Source organism: Serinus canaria, chromosome 9 (assembly GCF_022539315.1).
Source record: "Serinus canaria isolate serCan28SL12 chromosome 9, serCan2020, whole genome shotgun sequence".
Classification (NCBI taxonomy): Eukaryota; Metazoa; Chordata; class Aves; order Passeriformes; family Fringillidae; genus Serinus; species Serinus canaria.
Genome location: NC_066323.1, coordinates 19361406 through 19384283, shown reverse-complemented (window position 1 = coordinate 19384283; position 22878 = coordinate 19361406). Strand labels below are relative to the sequence as shown.

General features: G+C 45.1%; 1 protein-coding gene across 3 annotated transcripts in view; it reads right to left on the bottom strand.

The window, feature by feature from the left end:
* MAP3K13 (mitogen-activated protein kinase kinase kinase 13) overlaps positions 1-22878 on the bottom strand; it is a 71734-nt gene that overhangs the window by 19707 nt on the left and 29149 nt on the right. For all 3 annotated transcript variants that reach the window (XM_030226915.2, XM_050977913.1, XM_050977914.1), the window contains exon 4: positions 4741-5315. In XM_030226915.2, the coding sequence (XP_030082775.1) occupies positions 4741-5242 (502 nt within the window). In that variant the 5' untranslated portion in view covers positions 5243-5315. The remainder of the gene's footprint in view (positions 1-4740; positions 5316-22878) is intronic.

The window sequence follows — 22878 nt, the reverse complement described above, 5'->3', positions numbered from 1 at the left end:
TCACTTCTGAAAGGAGGTGGCAAATAGAGGTGATTTTTGTGCATGTTGATGAACAGCATTTTTATATGGGCAACATCAAAACCATTCTGTTGTACTGAAATAGCTGTTTCTTTCATAGAATCATGGAATGGACTGGGGGGGAAGGGATCTAAAAGCCCATCCAGTCCCACCCCATGCCACAGGCAGGAACATCTTCCACTATCCTAGGGGGCTCCAAGCCCTGTCCAAGCTGGCCTTGGACACTTCCAGGGATCCAGGGCAGCCACAGCTTCCCTGGGCACCCTGTGCCAGGGCCTCAGCACCCTCACAGGGAAGACTTTCTCCCAAGTATCCCATCTATCCCTGCCCTCTGGCAGTGGGAAGCCATTCCCTGTTGTTCAAAGTCTCTTTCCATCCTTACCTGTGGGAAGTCTGTCTTTCCTGTACAGGACACAGAACACGGACATTCGTTTCCATGAGGCATTTACAGTTTGCGAGCACTAATGGATAACTGTATCACCTTGGAACCCTAGTTTGCTCTTAATATTCCCTATCAGGTAATATTACCTTCTTCTAATATTCCCTCTACAATGGCAAAGGCTGAGAGAGGCTGTAAACAAAGGAAGCAAAAGTTCATATGGATCTTTCTGCAAAGTCATCTCGTGTTTATTTCGGAACACAGATGCTCTCCCATATCCCATCTGCATCCTGATTGTCAGGGGCACAATTCAGAAAAGAGGTTTCAGTGCAGTGACAGTGAAATATCCCACATCCTGGGGAATATCAAGAAGAACAAAGAGCCAAACCATAGGTAACATACAGTGCAGTAGTCAGACTCTTCTGGGCCCTAAGAAACCAGTGGGACACTTCCCCTAAATAAATTACAGTGTAATAGCAGCAGGAATTGCACAAGAACTTGCGTTTCTGAGGTGATTAAGAACCATTTGAGTAGAATGATGAGAATCTATTTCCCATGGGGAAGAAACGCAGGAGCAGCCTGAGCCATTGAACCAATCTCTTTGGAGGAAGCTTTTCCCAGCACTGGCTGCTCTCCAGCACTGGCACTGTGACAAGAAGCATCTCTGGTTTATACAGACCCCCTTAACCCAAGCACCCTCTGACAGGCACCTTGCTCTCCAGGTAGGCACAAAAACTCTCACAATGATGGTAAACACACAACTTGTGAAAGGGAAGGTGAAAGCAGCTCCTGGAAACAGCTTCTTAATCCAAAGGAAATGGTTGGGAAGTCTAATGAGTCTCTAGGAAACACAAACAAGTCTTGCTTTAAAGTGCTGGAGTCCCCACAATCCCAATTAAATAGCTGGTAGATGCAAATTAAAGAACTGAGTGTGTCTCCCTGAAAGCACTCACCAGCAGCCTTTAGAAATCAGGGTAAACAACTGGAAAAACATAGAAGGGAGGGATTTTATGGGTCAAACCCCAAGTACTTAAACCTCAGATAATCAGCTGGCATTGAACAATACAAAAGCAAACACTCCCCACAGGAATGACTCCTCACCAAACAGTGACTGGCATCACTTGGTCAACCAGCACAGAGCCTGTGGCAGCTCCCAGCTGAGCAAGGCTCTGCCCAGTTCGTGTCCTGCAGGGAAGGACAGGCCTCTTGTTGACCATTTGGGTGTCAGGAAGGACACTCAAGCAGTAATTTTAAGAAGATAATGCAGAACCATGTAAAAGCTGTTCTTATCTTTTCCCTCTTTCACCACATCACAGCCAAAGTTTCACAGGCAATATGGGCTCAAGGACATGAAACCTATTTGTCTTTTACTACTTGCAACCACACCACCACCACCATGTCCCAAAGAATGGGCCTGCAGGACAGCCAAAGCAGGTGGGCAGGGACACTAGGGAGCAGCAGAAAGTACCATGAAGCACCTGCAGGCAACATAAATTGGTTTGGGTTGGAAGGGATCTTAAAGCCCATTCCCTTCCACTCCCTGCCACAGGCAGGGACAGTTCCCACTATCCCAAGTTGCTCCAAGCCCCATCCAGCCTGGCCTTGGACACTTACAGGGATGCAGGGGCAGACACAGCTTCTCTGGGAAGCTGTGCCAGGGCCTCAGCACCCTCATAGAGAAGGATTTCTTTCTAATCTAATCTTAATCTCTCTTCTATTAGTTTAAAACGATTCCCCCTTGCCCTATCACTACTTCCCCCTGTAAAAAGTCATTCCCCTCTTCTTTAAAAGCCCTCTTTAAGTTCTGGAAGGCCACATGCCTGTAGATCCAAATCGGACTCCTACCCCTGTTGTTGATTCAGCCCAAACCCATTACTCCTGGATGAGGCTTTAAGTAGTTGTCTCATAAAGAAGGGGGGTCAAAATCATCTGCAAAGATCCATGGCAGCAGCCCAAAGCTGTAAAGCAGCTCCCAGGGAAATGAAAAGCCACCACAATCCTCTCCCTGCTGCTGAAAGAGCCCCAGACATTTCCTCAGCCACACAGCACTTGCACAAACACAATCCATGCATCCTCTGTGCTCTTGCTAAAAGACAGCAAAAATAAAAATAATCACATACATCAGTTAGTGAACTGCTGGCTTGTATGTAGCTGATGAAATGCACACAAAGATGATTTTCTGGTGGCAAGAAGCAAGAATGAGATCATTTGGAAAAGAGAACATGAATATTCTCACAAAATCCTCAAGTTTCAGCACAGAAGCAGTTTGAAAAGGTTTATCCTTGGGTAACAGAAGCGTAGTACTGCCATCAGGGCAACAGATGTCATCAAAACAAGACGACTAAGCAGCTCCAGAAGAAAAACTAATAATTTTTTTTAAATCTTCTTTTCACTCCCCTTTCTAACACTGAAGACACTGAAAATGCAGCTCAACCCCACAGCTACATATAAGCTGATCCCAATTAATCCTCAGCCTTACCACATCTGTAGCCAGTTCAAATCTGCCCTTTTAGAAGGGCCTGATGCCAGCAGCAAAAAGCAGAGTCTGCCCCTGGATGTGTGGCTCTGAACATGCTCCCAACACAGAGCAGCAAAACACCCTGTGCACAGGAACGAGCTCTGTGTGCACCCTCCAGCCCCAGCACTGCTCCCAGCTGCTCCTTTTCATTCATTAGTGCTTCCATCTTTTAGTTTGGTGTGCGAGTGTCCCCTGTGGGTCACGAGAGCACAGACTGCACTGTGGGCTCCAGTGCAGCTGCTGGCCCTGGTCTATGGGAAATGGGATCTCTCTGTCCCACAGGCAGCTCTCCCAAAGCCACCACTCCAAGGTGACAGGGACACACCAGCACAGGAGGGCTCAGAGACAGCAGTGGGGACAGGTGTGGGACACACAGAGGATTGCTGGGAGTGCACACTCTGCACCTGTGGCCTTTCCTTAGAAATTTTTAGCTTCACTTACAAACACTGAGCATCCAACCCAAAGCACTGTCACACAGACACTGCCCAATGCCTGCTCCGAGTGCCATCTGACTGCTCAGAACCTCCTTTTCCTTCCCAAGGGAGACTCCCCACCCAGACAGCCCTTCCAAAACTGTTCACCCTCTGTGCAATCACCCTAGCAGCCTTAACTCCCCAGGGAACTTTCTGTCACTGTTTTTATTTATAGTATGAACCACATGTGACACACCGAATTTACAACACGCAAACAAAACACAACCAACTGTGCTAGAGAATTTCAAAGCAAGCAAACTCTTGCACAGAGAGCTGCCGCTCAGGAGGCACCTGGAATGTAGAGATGCATTTCCTGCTCAGTTCTGAACTGGAAACAACTGACTCTAGGAAGCTGAATTCAAGGCAAATTCATCCAACACATTATTTAACAGCTCTGTTCTCTCATATTAGGAGCTGTTCCCCATCCCTCTGGGGTTTAGATTTGAACCACTCAGACAGGTTTCTGACCTTGTATCTCATAATTTGTCAGTGCCAAAAAGCCATTTGATTACTACTGAGTGATGCTCAAAGGAGACTTCGCCCCATGGTACTGCAGTGGCCAGGCTGTTCCCATTTTCCATAAGCCTCAACCATTTCAGCTCCTTAATTCTAATGACAGCTTGTTCTTTTCCCATCTGCCATCTCCCTCCCCCTGTGCTAGGGGAGAAATCAGACACCAACAGCAGAGCATACTCTGCTCTTTAGATTTCAGTATCCCCTACAATATATATAGAGATAGATATATAGATATATATGCAGTCAACTGGGACATCACTTATTCCCAAGCCACAGATTTTATATGTATTTATACTCACATACACTTACACATTTACGCTTACACATCCAAATGGAAAAGGTATAAATACTGAAGAACATATTTCTGGAAAGACAAGTACTAAATGATATTTTAAAGAGGAAAATTACTCCTGAATAAAAAGAAATAAAAAAGCCTTTTTAAAAGAGAAGCAATACTCCTGCTATTTGGTGGTCAACTGGGGACAGCCTTCACCTGGAAGTGCCTATATCAGTGTTTTCCATCTGGCATAAAAAACCTTCAGAAATAAACACAAGGATTGTACCGAGCATTTCAACATAATTCCTTCTGATCCCCACACTCAGCTCAGATTCAGGTCTTGTCACAATGGCCCAAGCCATTGGGGCTGAACAGGTTTTGACTCCCTCACGAGCTGCCTTTGCCACACACGAGGCTGTTGGCTCCATAGCGCGGGATTTATCCCTGGAAACCCGTGACAGGGCTGGACAGGACAAAACCGGCCACGTGGAGAGCTGGGGAGAGCCCTGGCTCACTTGCCTCGCCTCACCCCAAAGCAGTGCCGGCGGCTCCCTCTCACCTTGCTGCTGCAGTTTGTAGTCCGTGGAGTAGGCCTTGCCTATGATGTTCCACACGGGCCGCAGGCACCCGAAGAGCCCCTCGAGGAAGCCGCCGCTGCCGCTGCCCGTCCGGTTGAACTGGACCTTCACATCGTCGCTGGCACCGTTGGTGTCGCCGTCGCCGGGGCTGCGGGTGCCCTGCGGGAGCCCCGGCTCGGGCTCGTCCTGCTCCCGCAGCTGCAGCACGCTGTTCTCGAAGTGGTCGCGGGCGTCCTCGCTGACGCTGCTCAGCACGGCCGCCGTGCCCGGGCTGCTGACGCCCTCCAGCAGCTCGGCCGGCAGCGAGCCCCGCTCCCGCACGTCCTCCAGCAGCTCCGGGGACGGGCGGCTCCCGGCGGCCAGGGGCTCCTCGGGGAACCTCCCCGAGTCCTTGTCCTCACAGAACGCTTTGCCGATGGAGTTGGGAGAGGAAGACAGGCTCAGGCGCTCCTGAGTGCTGGCCATGATGCCGTGAGTGTGCATCAAGGAGACGGCCCGAAGGGGTGCTCAGAGCATCTGTAGGACGCAACTCACATGGGACATGTGGGCCCAGTACCTGAAACAAGAGGAAAAAGAACAACTTTCAATTTTTTATTGAAGTGTTTTCACTACGTGCAGTTTCACTGAGGTGAGCTGATAATTAACTAGACTTTCCAGACAGCTGCTGATACTTGGTAAATAATTACTGCCCTAGAAGAAACAAATAAATGGTTCCAACAGAAACTCCACTCAGGCAATACTCTCGGTAACATACTGCAGGAATTGCCCAGGAAACAAACACCACAATTTTAAACAAGAGCCTAAAGGTCAAAATCGTGAAAGATTCTTTGAGAGAGTTCCCATAGCATTACCAGTCCAAAGCTGGCCCCAGCTCAGCTGTGGTTCGAGTGCCACCACTGCTCCTGGGCCTGGCACAGCCCACAAGCTCAGGATCCCTTTGCAAACCCTCGAGACAAGGTGTTAGAGAAACAAAGCCCAGTGATACAGGTACCTTGACTCCGCCAAGGGATGGTTGGTGGCTGCTCACTCAGAGCCCCACCTAGTTATTACCATCCTGGACCTTTGATTGACCCTCCATGCCCATTGTGGCAAGAGATGTTCAACTCTCTAATCACATCCATGCCACCCTCATAAGCAAGTAAAACTGGGTTTCACAGAACAGCAGACCTTCTGTGCTGTTCTCCCACCACTGCTCTCCACTCCTCCCCTGCATGAGCTTCTGTGAGGGTGCACATAAACAAGAGCTGGGATCCCTTTTAAGAAGTGCTCCCATCTCTTGCTCCACGCTCCACTGAGAGGTCTTTTTTCCACGAGCCATGGTGGTGCCACCTTCCCACAGAGCCAGGTTCATGGCTGGGGGACACGCTGCCAGAGCTGCCCACCACAACAACAGTTTTGGGATAGTCCCTTCTGGAACAAGAGGCTCTAACACCAGGCTACAAGCAATTAAGTGAATTCAGCCTGCAACAGGGAAGGAACAAAGTCCAGTTTTAAATTCCATGAGAAGCTGAGAGTGGGGTAAAAAAAAGGCATTAACAGAAACTATTTTGTTAAAAAGTGAGATCAGTTAGAAGTGGGTGCAAATTTCCAGGCTCTGCAAACAGCCATTGGAAGGGAGAAAGAAGTGGCCAGGTAGGACACAGCCAATGGCAAGGGAACAGCTCAGTGCCATGACTCCTCAGGATGAGGTCACTGCAGAGAGGAGAGATAAGCCCTTCAGCCCACAGGATGAAAAGCCCTGGGCTTCAGCCCCTCTCCAGAAGCAAACATTCAGGAACAGCCAAGAACCTGGATTACCTTCCTGTATCCTGCCTCATCACATGGGGCTTGCATAAAAGCTTTACTTAGGTTGTAAACTTTGTTCTTTAAAAGAAAGCAAAACAGCAAGTGAGGCAGAGGTTGCAGCACAGCCCAAACCAGTAGAGGAGCTGAATCAGACCCATATGGGAAGCTGGAGAGTTGGTTGTTCCTGACCTGCTGGTGACCAGCACCACAATGACCAATTCAGCAGTGTGGGAAGCTGCAGTGTGACCTCAGAGTACAATTGCTAGCAGCAGTTGTTCTGTTATCACAGATTTTGTTATTGATAAGAAGATGATTCAGACCCAAACAGAATTTCAGAAAAACGCCAGGTCAGACCCAACTCAGTGTTCCTGGACACAGCCCCAGCGCATCACCTGAAGTCAGGGAGTGACAAGTGATTGTTTAAACAAGAGCAAAATGCAACCATTGCTCCTACAGAGAAATCTGCTTTTTGTAACATAGAATATTCAGCAATCCAATGAAACATCAGCCAGGCATCCTCCAAGAAACTCCAATGTAAAAGCTAGAATTTGAGGTAACAGTGTCCCAAAATACCTCAAATTTAAGCCTTGGAAAGTGCATTAAGGATTAAATCAGACTTGGAGGATAAAATAACTTTGCTATTATGTGACTCTCAAGAGTACACTACTACAGTGTAAGGTTTTGCTTTTACATTTTTACAGTGTTCTGCCTCTGGAATGTTTGATTATGGAGGTTTAACAGGGAATGAAGAGCTTTTCACTACTCAGCTCAGCCTAGAACAAAGCCCCAGATTCAGGGATATCAGGTCTGTTTTCCCAGATCAAATTGCTTTCTCCAACACTGAGATGTTTCAAATAAAAAAGCCTTCAGGCACAGTGCCCTGCCACTTTACATGCCCCTTTATGTGCTTCATGGGGAGAGGAGTCATACAAAAGTTATGGAATTATTTTCAAACTGGCATGATACAGCCTTATTTAGGCCCTTACATAAGCAGCCTAATTTTCAGAGGTGTAGCAAACTCATTGTTTGGAGAGCATGAAACAGCAGCACTTCTTTTAAATCAACTGCCTCTCAAGCCAACTTGAAGCAAAGTGGTGCAGAAACTCTAGGAGGGGGAGAAGGTGGTTTCTGCCACACCACATCAGTGCTGACTTGTTGGGGGAAATTAATTTTTTTTAATTCTCTTCTATTGCAGTAAATTCTGCAATGTGCAACCTCTTGATTTAGCAAAATGTGATTTAATCCAATGAAATTGGGCTGGTTTAGATCTCACCATCTCTTGAAACAAAGGAAGAAGAGCATTTTCCAAGTTTTATTGTCATGCTGCTGCTATTCTTTCAGTCATAGTACCAAAAGGCTGAGATTTTTCATGTTGACCTCTTCCCAATAAAAGAAAAGGCAAACAACATTTTCTTGAAAGTTTTAAGTTTCATTATATCCAGACTGCCATTCAGGATGTACTCATAAGGGCATGTAGTGACAGGACAAGGTGGAATGGCCTTCAGCTGAAGGAGGGCAGGTTGAGTTTAGATATTAGGAAGAAATTGTTCCCTCTGAGGGTGGGGAGGCCCTGACACAGGCAGTGTCCAAGGCCAGGAGGGACAAGGCTTGGAGCAACCTGGGATTGTGGAAGTGTCCCTGCACATGGCAGGGGGTGGGACTGGATGATTTTTCAAGTCCCTTCCAACACAAACCAGCCTGGGATCCCATGTCTGTGATCTGCATGTGCATCATGAGCTTTTCCAGGGAAGGGCCTGGCCAAGGCTGTGCTATTTCTATCCGAGTGATGCTCCTGCTGCAGCAGCCTCCCAGTCAAAAGCTGGAAGCTCCATGTGTGGGAGGACTGTGCATATTTAAGAGATTGAGATTTCACAAAGTGCTGCTGCACACACAGACTTGAAGGCAGACCCTTGGATTTAAACTGTTTTGATGAGTTCATGCACTCTGCACTAACAAATTTCTTTTCTGTCTGGAAGGAGATTCAAGGCTCAATGTAATTTTGTACAATCACAACTTCTCATAAATGACTCCATTTCCATGCAAAGTATTTTTTCCAGGCAAAATCCCACCATGCTCAGACAAGAGGAGCATGAAATGCACCTCTTCTTGGAAGAGTAAGGCTGCACCTCAACACGTCAGACAGCCCAAAATTCAGTTTGACACTAGAGAAAAGTGAGAGTTTACCTGAATCACCAAGTGGGTGAATCAGCTACCAAGGCACACTCTCACCTTGCCTGATATTGGGCCTGTCCCTGAAAACAGCCATCCAGAAACTGTCCTCACAATCTCCCAGATCCACCAAAACATATGGCTACCTATATATAAAGTTCAATATTCCTGAGAGTGTCAACACAATGGTCAGGTTTGCAGCTGAGTTAAGCCAATGCCTTGCATGAACCATTACTGAAGTTTCTCCTTTAAAGACCTATGCTAAAAATTGAGTGGCCAATCAGACACAGCATTACAGACAGCACACAAACCAAACCAAACAAAAAGTCAGTGTGCTGGAGAGGTGGTGTAAGCACAGAGACCACCACCCTGTCTTGTGCCAGCCCAAGTCTCCAGTAACACTGAGTTTGCTTCCCTGAATGCTCCATCTTAGCCAGTGAGGCATAATCTCTGCTTGCACTTCCAACATGCAAAGAGAATAAAAGCAATTGTCTGATCCATGTTTAGAGGCTGAAGCAGAGTTGCTGGCAAAAATTATCCAGCTGGAACATTTAACTACCACAGACAGAGGAGATTCCTGCCCAGATCACTACTTACAGCCAAGCCCTGCTTTTTCCTGGTACTCAGTGTGATTTCCTCCTGGCTGCAGGGGGCACAACAAGGTAACTACACATCTCCTCACTGATAACACAACTGGAATTTAAGGGTGTATCATCTCAACTAGTGGCTTGTGACAAAGCCTTAAAAATGTTCTAAAATTAACAAAACCACAAAAAGCATATAAGGCACAGACATCATGTTTTCCTTCCCCCTGTGACTCTCTCTCAGATTGTACAGGGAATTTTTACACCATGATGCACAGTCCTCTCCCATTGTTGTACAACTCCAGCACAGGAATGACTGAGAGTTGCTGAATTGGCAAGTCCCAGAGCTTTTGTTGTCACTTCTGACCTTTGAGGTTTGAACAGTGTGGTTTTACTACACAGGATTCCAGCAGACTTTCTTTTCCTGGTCTCCTGATGAAGAAAATGTTACATGAATGGATTAGATACTCCTCTTCTGCCACCCTTTTTACATTACTTGGAATATAGGCTCGTGTTTTGCATGGTTGCTTTGAAAACAGAAAGTAAAAGTACAAATTTTTAATAGAGAATGAGTTATACATCACCAAAAGGCAAACTCTTTGTTTTCAAGAGGGTTGAATTTTTTTTAAGTTACATTATTACAATAATTAATTACATTATATTTTTACAAGTTGATAAGAGATTAGTAATTATCTGTTTTGTTAGGTTGTTAAAAAAAAAATCCCACTATGAAGCTTGCCCACATTAACTTGGTATAACCCAGCCCAGGCTATAGGCAAACCTTTAAGCCAGCTATGGAGTAGCCCAAGGCAAAAGCTTGGGTGTTTTTAAGCCATCAATCTCCTTCTCAAGACACTGCTCCTTCAAGGTAGAACATTTCTTCCCATCTCACCACCACATGAATGCCCAGCCACAACTCAGCCTTATCCTTAAACAGTACAATTGCATACCCAAAACATCATCAATTGCTGATAAAACAAGTGAAAATTCTTCAATCCCCGCTGAGATTTCCTGTCACTGCAATAGCTCTGTTTATATTTCTGCATATAAACATTTCTCTACAACCAACAGCATGTTTACCTGGGAAAGTTACCTCTTGTCATACTGGCTTTTATGTGCTTTACACTGCTCTTTCAGGCTGTCAAATAAGCACTACAGTACTTCTGCACCTCCTGCAGAATCCTGACTTGAGCACATACTTTTACTTCCTCTCTCCAATATGATGGAGTATTTATGTTGGATGCTACCTCAACATAAAACAACTTTCTTCTGCAGACACCATAATCCCCACCTGAGTGATGTGGTAGCAACTGCTTAGGGCTCGCAACTATAATAATCATCATCATTTAAAAACATTAATAGAATATTAACATAGCCATGGGCATTAATCACGTGAGACCACAGACATGTAACTATGTTGTGTATAGTCTGTGTCATCACAACTAAAACCTGACTTTGTGATGATTTAATTTAGCCTTTATTCAATATATTCCATCTATCCAAAAACAGAGATGTATCATTTTTGGAAAAGTGATTTTAGTCATGCTATCCTTTTGTCTGTGGCTGCACCAGTGAGAAGGAGAACCCTGTCTAGCTCAGGGGCCTGAACCCTTTCTGACAATGACAAAAATAGCAGCATGTACCAGCCAAGAAACATCCATAATGGCTGAACTCCTGCTCCGTGCAGAGCCAGCTGCAGGTTTGCTTGGCACCTTGCACATCCCATGCAGGCCTGGCTGAGGAGAAGGAAGTGGCACCTAGGCTGCAGCAATGGGATGAAGCCACAGAAGCTCAGGAGGTTCATCCATGCCCCTTTCCTGCTGCAGAGCCAAGGGAAGGGTGTGCAGGCAGGCAGAGCTGCCCCCAGCAGTGCCACCAGCTGCCCTGCTCACAGCACACTCTGCTGGGTCTGTGCCTCTGCACACAAAGGACTGGGCCTGTGCAAATGGGTCAAGGAATTTTTTAACCAGAACAACCTTGGCAAACACTGGGCTGTGGCAGGGGGTTTTGTAGCTTCACTCTGTGTGGTAGAAGGTAACACCAGCCCTTCTTCACTTTGCATGCCTTTAATTCCTTTCTTTCTTGGAACAGCCAGTTGTTCACTGCTTCAGTGGCACCTGAACATATTATCTCTTTAATTCCAGCTGTGACTTTAAAAATTATCCCATCCTCCACTCCAACATTCTTTCTCAAGTTTAACAATTCTCACTTGACCTTCTCACTCTCCATATGAAACATGCTCTGAGTCTTTGATCACCTCTTTCCCATTTCTCCTGTATCACCTTAAGTTACAGAATGTCAAATCACAGAATAGTTTGGGTTGAATAAAGCTATTAAACCTTAAAATTCATGGGCAGGGACACCTTCCACTAAGCCAGGTTGTTCCAAGCCCCCCCCCCCCCAACCTGGCCTTGAACATTTCCAGGAATGGGGCAGCTTCTCTGGGTAGCTGAGGAAGTCAGACGACCACCAGGATTCCCAAAAAGGACAGAATGCCACAGAAATGCACAAAGGCACAATCATCATTTTGGCTCCCCAGGATGCTGAGCTAACTTCCATGAGTCTCTTACTACATAAGATCCCATTATTGAGTAGAAAAAGCTATGTCAGAGCCTAATTCTGACTGTTAAGACTGATGTTAAGACTGAATTGTGCTTAATCAACACTAAATTGAACTGGTATTTTATCACCCAAGTTCACTGGAGCCTTCCACTACTCCCTGCAGGTGGCCTCCATAGTTATTACCCTCACACCTTCCCTGTGAAGTCTCACAGCCTAAACAGAATATTCCTAAAATATCTGTATAAGGGAAGAAAAGGTGGGAAGGGCCATCTCCAAAGCAGAGAAAAATGTTTCAACATTACTATCCTTTTATCCTTACTCTTAGTCCATATCATTTAACCAGTAATCTGTCTGCCAGCCTGGTGTCTCAGTTATTTAAGAGCTGTTTAGCCTCTTTAAGAGCCTCTGGTAAGTATTCCTGCCAAAATCCCAACAGATTGTATCAACCAGATCCTCCTTTCTACCATGCTCCTGTCTCCTACAAAGATATTTAATAGATTTCCAAGGCAGACTTCACCTTAAAAGAACTGGTGACTCTTATCCCCACATGCAATGTGTGCATCTGCCCTGGCTCTCAGCATAGAAATTAATTTCTACCTCCAGCACCATGTGACAAATGTTTCACTAGAACCTCCTTCAGCATAAGGTCACAAATTTGTGGGGGGTGGTGAAGCAGTGCTTGATTTGGAAAGAGAAATCAAGCAACCACTTCTTTTATTTTTTCACAAGGAATAATAAAAAAAAAGGCAATAAAAATTCATCTTGTTGAGGAAGAGACACACAAGAGCCATCCAGCCTCCTGTGAGTGCAGGGAGACCTCTCCAGTGGCAGGGAGAGCACATCCTGCTCCACCTGGCAGCCCTGCCAGCAGGGGCTGGGAAATAAGCACCTTACGTAAGGGCGTATTTTCAGCACTACACACAGAAACGCTGCCTCTACCCTGCAGAAGGTATTTTTGGATCTGCTCAAATGCTACTGTGTTCTTCCAGGGCTTTGCATTCTTCTGCTCAGAAATTGCATAATCTGATGCCATAGGAAATAAGTGGTGTTGCATAATGACTCTCGTATTGGCTGCAGGGACCAGGGACTGCCCGTTCCTGCTGGAGAGCAGCCCTGCTCTGAGCCCAGGTGCTTGGGGAGAAAGGGGAACCCACAGCCACCTGCCCCTGGAGAGCAGGGGAACAAACTAAGGACCATGCAGTTACCTCACAAAAAATCAGTGTAACTAAGTCACCCATTTGCTCTTCGTTCCCCTCCCTGTGGCTGCTGCATGTTGTGAGCTATGTGCACACAGGGAACACCAGCAGCCCCACACTCCATCTCACCACTGACACCCTCCACCACAGGCCCATCAATACACTGGAATACATTCAGCTGGGATAAAGACAGAATAAATGCTGATCAACCTTTTATACTACAGAACTACTACTGAAATCTGTCTCGAACTAAAATGTAGAAATGGCCTTAAGTTACACTCTTCTCTTTCACCTTTCTAGCTGTCTCCATAGCAGGAAATAACTTTTCAAATCCAATCACAGGCTTCAGGCTCTGTTCTTTTCTCTTCATCCTTCCTAGTTCTGTACTTTTACCTCATTGACAATCCCTATGCTATTATCGATCCATATGTTATCATATTACTATATAATTACTATATGTTGTCATATTACTATATCATTACTATATGTTATTATATTACTATTACTATACAACAACAACAGATTTAAGGATTCAAACTGAACTATTTTACAGCAACAAACACCAGTAAAATTTCCAGTTTAGTTCACAGAGGCCTTACAGCCCCACATTTCCATATGAAGGCACTAAATGTTCCAGTCCTACCAACAAACAGAATCTTGGAATTTCCCCCCCTTACAGAACTGAAACACCCTATTTTCCTCCAAAGAGTAGCATTAAAATTAATTAATGTCTGACAGATCTTTGAGGATGAAGATCAATATCACAGTGCTGCTTTCAGGAATCCAGTGAATGAATCAAAGTCTCACTTTAATTCACGTGAGGTGTCAGACTGGTCTCAGGTAAACTCGCTCACTCCCACGCTTGTTTTTATTTTTATAGTAGATATGAATTATTCAACATTTGCAAAGCACATTCGACATGTAAATGCTACTCACACAAACTTCTCAGTACTAAGCTCTTATGTGCTTCACACCAGTACTAAACTCAACAGCTCTCCATATAAGTACAACAATTCCTGGGGCAGGTGCAGTGCTCTGGCCCCCATCACCCCACACCAGGTCCATGCCTGGGTGCACCTGCTGGGAAGGGGAAGGACACTCAAAATCCAACTGGCAGATCTGGGAAGGGAAATGACAGCAGTACTAAGTTGTATTTAGCAAGCACCATACACAGCAAAGAGGATTACTCCTCGACAGAGGCAGCACAATGCCCTGCTCAGGAGCCTCTCGTAAGCCTGTATTAGTGACAGCGCAGGGTTAGAGGTGTGAGCCTGCTCCACTACAGCTCTACGTGCCAGTAACACACAAACAACACAGACCTGGGGGTGCTCCTGAGGCCTGGCACAGCTCCTGCCACCCAGGCCTGCAGAGACCAGCACTCAGCACACCCCAACTGGACCACTCTTGGGCTGCAGCTGATGGCTCAACACCTGAGGATCTCCTGAGGTCCAGAAGGATGGTGAGGCTGAACTTCCCGTGTTTCAGCAGGAGAATCAGAGCTGTACAGCCACATTACTGATCTGAGCGTCCTCCAGAAGGTAACAGAGATGGGGGACAGGACAAGCCTCCCTGGAATGAGTAGAATGTCTGCACAGAGAGCTCCATTCCTCCAGCCCACCATGCTGGAAAAAGCCCAGCCTCTCACCCCTGCCAGGACTTTCTCCTTCCTTCCCTCCCAGCACCTCAGTGCTATGTTACCAGAGGGAACAGCACCAACAATCACAACTTCACCAGAGGGTTATAAATCACAGACTTTACACAGACAAATCTGCTCTTCCTCCTGGCCTACACCCAGCTGTTGCCAAAGCCTTTGAACCCCCTCCAACCACCAACTTCTCAGCTGAAGTTGTAGCAGGGAGAGAGCACAAAGGTCAAAGCACACTGAGTATTTTATAGGGGTGTGGGAGTGACTACACACAGAGCTGCTGCTCCTGGCCCAGCCACAGCTGCCAGCTTGGTATTCAGCCCTAAGTAGTCTGTTTTGGGTGAAATATTTATCCCCACACTACCCAGGAGATGAGACTGATTTGCTGCAATGACAAAACAGGAGCCTACAAAAGCCTCTGCACGGGATGTATTTTTGCCAAGGAGGGATAAAGACAAAGTCCCATAAGCTGGACAGAGCTTGGTGAAGTGCCAAACTCCTGAGAGCTTCAGAGGTAACACTTGCCTCAGTTGACTCATTTGGATCCAGTTATGGCTGAGAACTCACTGGAAGTTGTACAAGCAGTGAACCTCCTGCTGCCTTCCTCCACTGACATCTCATGTCAGAGCTTGGCTAAAAGGCTCAATGCACCTTCCCCTGCCTGCCCTGGCCCCAAGGACCAGAGCTGAAGGGCAGCCAACACTGATTTAAAATCTGTTCACACAAGCCATGCCAGATTTATTCTAATTTTATATTTTTTAAAAGTTTTATTTTATAACTCTGCCATCTTGAGAAGCCCAACTCTTGAAAATCCACTCCCCACATCTCAACTACAGACAGCCTGGAACAGGCACCAGGCAGGAACAACTCAAGCCTAATCAGCCATCTCACATTTGCTATAAAAAAAGTCCTGAGAAAAGAGGGAATACTTAAAAGTTTTCTTATCCTGCCACTGCTTAGAGCAGACCCATGTTTAAATAACTCCTAATTGTGAAAGGTCTTAGCTAGGGAGAGATTTTCAAATAAACCATTACTCAATTTCCTGATCCACTGGAGATAAGCAACTTACCTAGTCTTTACAATAGGAGATGGAAATGGGAGGTTGAAAATGCAACCAAAAAGCCCCCCAAACATGATTAAACCCAAGTTCACCTCTAGCTGGGGAACAGTGGGAGTCCCTACCATTTATTCTGTGCTAGAAGTTACTTGCTAATTCCAGGCACAAGGGTCAAAATGAATGCCAGCTATAAATTTAACTATCGGGCAGCAGGGGACAAAGACAAATCTGAATGACAGGATGGTTCCAGATCAAAGACTCAGACTGGAGGCCCCAAAGACAGAAAACAAAACTGGTGTTAGAGCAAAACAAACAAACAAACAAACAAAACCCCCACTACATCAAAATCTGGATTTATTTGTGTTTCTCAGCGGAAGGCTGTCACAGATAGAGTTCAAAAGGCTGCCTCTCTCTAGAAACAAAACCCGTATACATTCATTCACGAGCACAACAAAAAGGATAGTGACAAAAACTTTTAAACCCATGACAACTCTACCCTCCCTATTGTAGGGTATCCCAAGGTGTCTGTGGCTACCCACACAGCAGGTACTGTGGAAAGTGCCCACATTTCCAGCCAGACTGACTGCATCTCTCTCCTTTCAAACATTTTCATGTTTTCTCTCTCAAAATTATTGATCCAAATACATTCCTTCATCTTCTTCTACTGAACAGATTGCCTACTGCTAAAATCAGTATATCCAAACACATGGGCCTGATGTCATCTTTCTCCAGATCTACTTAAAATATCCCATTTTTCATTTACTTAAGGGAGACATGTGGTTTGATATGATTAAGCTACTGCAGCACCTAAACCACCCCCCAAAACAAAAATAAAGAGGAGTTCTTCTTTTCATTGGGAGAAAACATGACATCATGCCCATTCAGGTGAGCAGGAATATGACAAATCTTGCCCCAGTGAACAGTATCGTTAACTGCAAAGGTACTCCCAGCTCCCTCGTTTATTAGGAAAATGAGGGGTGAAAATTGTGTTCAGCACATCAGAGACAGCTCAAACTGCTATTTTCAATAATACGGGAGCAAATTCCTACCCGGCTGACTGAAAGAAAAACACACCTCCTTCATCTCAGAAATAAAATTAAATTATTTAACACTGTAACACACAAGAGGAATTGTTTGATTAGCCCACAAGGAGAAAAAAAATTACAATTCCCCAAAAAAGGAAAAAATTACAATTCTGCCTCTTTATACTATCTAGTAATTCTTAAGTCATTGCCTGTATATTCCATTTATATCCATTCTCCATTGCCATTCCCTTCCCCTTTAAAAGGGGGGCACAAGAAGATAACGTGCAAAATTGCAAGTGAAAAATGTCCAGCACACCGACAGGCAAAGGCCAGGCCAGCTCTCACATTCATATGCAGTGATGGATAAATTAAGGTTTCACGTTTCCTCTTCCCTTTCTCAGCATCATTTTTTCAGCCCTTTCCCATCACAAATGCAACATCCATCTGTCCTTCCGAAATAAATGGCGAGAGGGGAATGCTGACCATGAAACACCACACACACACACACCCCTCACAGAAACACACTTCCCCCCAAATACTCACAAGGATGAAGATTTCCTATGTGATGCTCCATTTTCTTCTTTTAAAAAGATGGAAGGCAAAAAAAAAAAAAAAAAAAAGAAAGAAAAGAAAAAAAAAAGAAAAAAAAAAAAAAAAGGAAGTGTTGCAAAATAAAAGGAAATTCCACCCACACAATCCTGCAGCCTGCTGCAAAGAAGCACCGAGCGTGCTGACGTCACGGATTCATGAATGGATGGAAATGGGGCTGGATGGAGCCCGGCGGGGGCTGCGCACCGGCAGCGCGGCCGGCAGTCCCCGCCCGCTCCGGGCACCGGCGGCCCGAGCCCCCCGAGCAGCGGCGCCGGGCCCGGGCATCTCCGCGGCCCCGGTGCCCGCCGCTCCCGAACAGCGGCGGATCAAATAACAGCCATCTGCCGCGGGAACCGAACGCGTTCGGCAATCGGAAAAGGAGTTCATCGCCGCCCCCGCTTCTTACGGGATTACAAACCCCGCGTATTCTTATTAAAATAACTTAATATAAACATGGACCGGGAGGAAGAAGCGGGGAGAACAATAGGAGGCTTGTGTTTGATTAGCGATGCAAAAGTACCAGCAAAATAAAAATAGGAGCGTTAACAGAATCCCACATTCGGCTCCAGTCAAACATTCCCGGCAGAGGGAGGACAAGCTCTCAACCCCAGTGAGGTCCGGGAACAAAGATCAGAGCAGGCAGAGTTTCACTCGGGCTATGTAGGGCACGGTGGGCACATCACCCACTGCCATTTCCACCCCAGTGCCAATCCCAAGCCAGTGGAATGCATTTCACTGTGCAGACCAGAGACAAGGACACCCAAATCTTTGGCAGAGTCCTGGTAACCACCTGCAAGGGCAGCTGTGCATCACCTGGTTATGAACAGGGAAGGGGCACAAGTTCTGCCTTCTTTTTGTACCTTTGAGACATAAGGGAAGGAGTGGAGAGATGAGCAAGAATGAAGGTCAGAGTTTGAAGGGCTGCAAGCTCTGCAGTTACACCATCTCAGGGTTGACCAGAATTCATCAATTAGGCCTCAAACTCCTTCTGAACAATTCACAGCCTCAAAATTATTAAGAGACAGAATTTCCATATTTTCACCACACTTTTTCCTGGCCAGTAGGAAGCAATTATGCCAAAACAGGGTGTCCCAAAACTTACTCTGGTGGGGACATCTGAAAAGAATGTCTGAGACAATCCTACCTTTCCTTATGGAAACTGGGTAACATCCCAAAATAAACCAGGACTGGATGTAACAACAACACAGATCTGGGATGAAAAAACAAGGATTTTGTGCCTACTTGATCTCATGTGAACAGCACCACTGATACCAGCTTCTGCAGAGGGAGGAGGAGGGCTTGGATTTTGGACTGTGGTTTCTGAATTGAGATTTATAAATCTGGCCAAGGAAAATGAAAAGGAATGCAAATTTCTTATTACCTACTTTCAAGATCAAAGAAACCACAAATTTAATTTTGCTTTAGAAATATCTCTTCTTTAAGAGCTAAAAGTCACCAAAGCACAAGATTTCTGCCCAGACAGCACCACTGCTGCAGCCTGAGCACTCCTGTACCCAAGGGGAAGCTGCAGTGGAGGGATAGAGAGAGACATCTCTTCTCCAAAGGGATCACTCTGTGCCCCCATTTCAAATCCCAGCTGCACCTGCTTTGACTCCCTGCCTTGCCCTCCAGAGCACAGCACTCAGCTTTCCAGTACCAAGAGATGGAGACAGCTTCCAGATTTCCCTGGCATTTCCAAAACAGACAAAAACGTTAATTTACTTTCTTACCCTAAAGGGATCAATTCAGGAACTAGAAGGGGGAGTACAGTAGCACATGCAAGAAGTGGGAGAAAAGGAGAAATATTGCTATAGAATAAGAAAAGTCAGAATAAAAATAAAAGGAAATAATTTTCAGAGGTTTCCAAGGGTTAATTGCAGTGACAATTATTAAAAAAAAAAAAATGCAGCAGAGAAAATAAGTGGAAACAAAACCTCAGGAGGACTCCAGGAGAAGAAAAGAGCTTGTGCATAGAATTTCATATTTTTTTTGTCCATGGTGGCTTGGTTCAGTATCCTAACACTTGATTTCATCTATGCCTCAACAGTTCAGGTTAAAATTTTTAAACACAAAGGTCCTGAATGTAATGCAAGGTAATACCTTAAATCACTGTGAAACAAAAAGCCAACCCACATTGCCCTAAAATTGACAGCTGCTACACAATTATGTTGTGTTGCAACCAGGTAAGTATTTTCATAGTACACATTACACAGATCCTTTGATCAGTAACTAAGTTGATCAATACTAAGAAAGAGAAATTATTCTCCTCCCTCTTGCTCAGACAAAATCACTGGTTAAAGCAGGGAACTCTAGTATCAGATGCCAAATATAATTTGGCTCAGAATGAATATGAAAACAGAGGAAAAAATGTACTATATACAACAAGGGTATAAGATACTAAAAATCCAAAGTTCTTAAGGGACCACAAGAGTGCCAGTGAAAAGTTGACAGGCAACAGGATTTCTGAAAGGAATTATGGGCAACCAAGTAACTGGACCAGCAGGAGAAATAACAGGCCAAACTGATTGCAATGGGTGCAAAAAGAAAGCTAAAAGTATTTCTAAAAACTAATTCACCATATTTGAAAAATACAAGATAATTAAGTATTTCCAAGCCAATTAATAACTAATAGGAATGTTATACAGCATCTGCTAGGCATAACATTTCTAGCTGGCACATCCTATTGATTTGAGCCCAGTCCTGAAATAATCATTTAACAAGTTCTCCAATCCCGTGACCTTCAATTTTAATAAATTGGTGAACAACTAAAATTGCAGAAGACTGAAATACCAATATTATGCCAATACTCAAAAATAGCATACGTTGTTTTTTGTAGGCCTTGGCAACTTGGGAAGAAATCCTAAGCCAACCTTTGAAAAGGAAGGATGGTTCTGCTGCCCTGGACCAAAGGCTGAGTTATCCCAGGATCCTGCTTTTGCCAGTAGCCCATAACAGCCACACAGGAAAGCACAAACCCAAAGCAAACACTCAGTGTTTCCCGTGGCATATTCCTCTGACAGCACCAGAAAATTAGAAAAGAGATGGGAGTGACTCAAAGGTTAATTTCACAATTATGCAGCACTTAGGCTGTTAATAAACCTACTCAGCACACACTTGGAGGTACAGGAAGGACTGCTCTGTGAAAAGTTCCTACCTGGATGAGTAAAGAAGTGAATGGAGACAGCAAATGAGTCTCTACCAGGCGAACGTTTGGGTGAATATTTGCATAGATAAGGTGGCATTTCATTGACAAGTCCTAAACACCTGTGAAACCTTGAATCCACTCTTCCCAACCCTAGACACACATCCCTCCTGTGAGTGTCCATAAGGAAGGAATCAGAATCACAGAATCAGATTCTTGCTGTCATTATGTCCAGACCTGACCTGATGCAGTTCACCTTCCTCTTTTGTAAGGAGCAAAGCTTCTATTTCACATCCTTCCAAACTTGCTGTTTACAGACTAGACCCTATCTGATGCACCACACATTCCAGAATTATCAGTTACAGTAAACTGGAATATTGTGAAAATTTTGAAAAATTGAACATGTAACACAGTAGTACAGGCCAATTTATTCTATTATTTTTCCTTTTTTTTGTAATTTTGCATCTCTCTTACGCACTCAACAGGGCAAATACAACACAATTTTAAATCAATTGTCTCAATGGCACTTTACTGAGACCAGAAATGAAATGTATGCATTTATCATATAGGATTTTATCCTGAATGTGCCCAGACCTGGGACTTTGGGAAGTCCTCCCTGCAGAGGCAGGAGAACAAAACTGTAATTTGACAAGACCAGCACTGAGACCTGAGAAGCTTGACCAGAGGAAAATAGAAAAAGCTCCAAAGTGGGACATGTGCAATGTCCAGAGAAAGGTGAGCAGCAATTCCAGTCAGGAGCCCCGTTTGGAAAGGGAGGCTTTTTACAACAGGACAGCCCTGGTGACTTCAGACCCCATTCCTGAGTCACCACAGCCCAGAGCCCATCCCTGAGAGAGGAGTCCCACACAAATTAAGGGGTAAAACCAAGCTGGGGGTAGGTTTTGGTGCCCAATTGCTCCTCCACAGGCAAAAGGGCTGTGCCCAGAACATGGCTCAGAGCCTCTCAGATCAGAAACTTGAGATGTGCCTCTGCTCTCTGAACAGCAGCTTCAGTGAGCCACCAAGAGATCTCTGAGTCTGCTTCAACACGAAGGCAGGGAGCTGGCAACCAGCACAGACTCACAGATCTGCAATACCCCAAGGGAAAGCTCCCCTTCTCATAAGTGTATCCCTAAAAGCTACTCAAGAAAACTCAGAGACACTTGTACCACCACTGTACAGTCTCCAAATCCAAGTACTACAACTGCTGCTACCCCAGAGTGAGGTTATTTACACAAAGCCACCTTCCACACTGTTGCCTGGTGTGGTTTTGAGTGTGCTCATGATGGGTAGGAGCACATAACAACAAGGACTTCCTCTAACCTTGTATTGCCTTCAGCAACACTCCAGGAACTAAGAGTCAAGTAAAATAAAGACACTAAAGGCACTAAAAGACAATGACAAGGCAAAAAGCACTACATGTTTAGGCATGGGGTTAGTAAGGATTCCTTTTTTAAGGAGTTCCTGAGTGGCTTCCCCTCCTTTCTCCAGGTGAGTCCTGCCTTTGCAGTTCCAGTCTGGACAGTTTTAGGAGGAGACATAACACCATAATGTTAAGAACATGCACTGATGAGGCTGGAAAAGTTCAAAAAACTACATTTGCAGACTACCTTCTTCTGGAGAATGGCAGCCCAGCTGCTGGGACATAAAGAGAAGCTCTGGAATTCCATCAGGAAGGAAAATGGTGCTAGATAAGAGACATTACAGCTGCTGAAAGGGCAGCTAATGCAGCAAGTGAGCAACAGCCTCTCCAGACTGACAGTGGTGGTGGCCAGCTGAGCAGAAGCCATGAGAGAAAACCAGATCTATTTATTCAGGGAAACAGGCACAAAATAACACTCCTCCCAGAGAACAGGCTGAAATCAAGTCTTCCATAATAATAATTAACTCTAATAGGGCTCCCAGCAGTGAGAAATACTGAAGAAAAGAATTTTAAAAATAAGTATCCATCAATAGCAGTTAGAAGGGACACTTGTAAAGTCAGCTGAGCCACTGTCACTTTTCCTCTGGCAGGTAAGGAACCTGCAAAAAGCAATGAGAGCTGACAATGAAGCCTCAGTATTAGTGTCATGTGGAAAGAAAAGTCCTATAATTTATGTTATTGCCACAAAAAGACATGCATAAGTGGGAAGCTATTGCAGGGAGGAATTAATGAAACTGAAGAAGTGATTAAAAATGCAGTCCAATTCCCCAAGGTCAAGTGTTGTTCAGAGGAAAAAAAATCACCTGCATAAATATAGAAACAACTGCTGAACAGCTGCACTGTAGATAAGGATTGGGGATGGAGAGGATCAGAGACTGAGCACAAATTATAAATATCCAGTTGTCACAAACAAGACAACTTCTATCCATTGACAGGAATA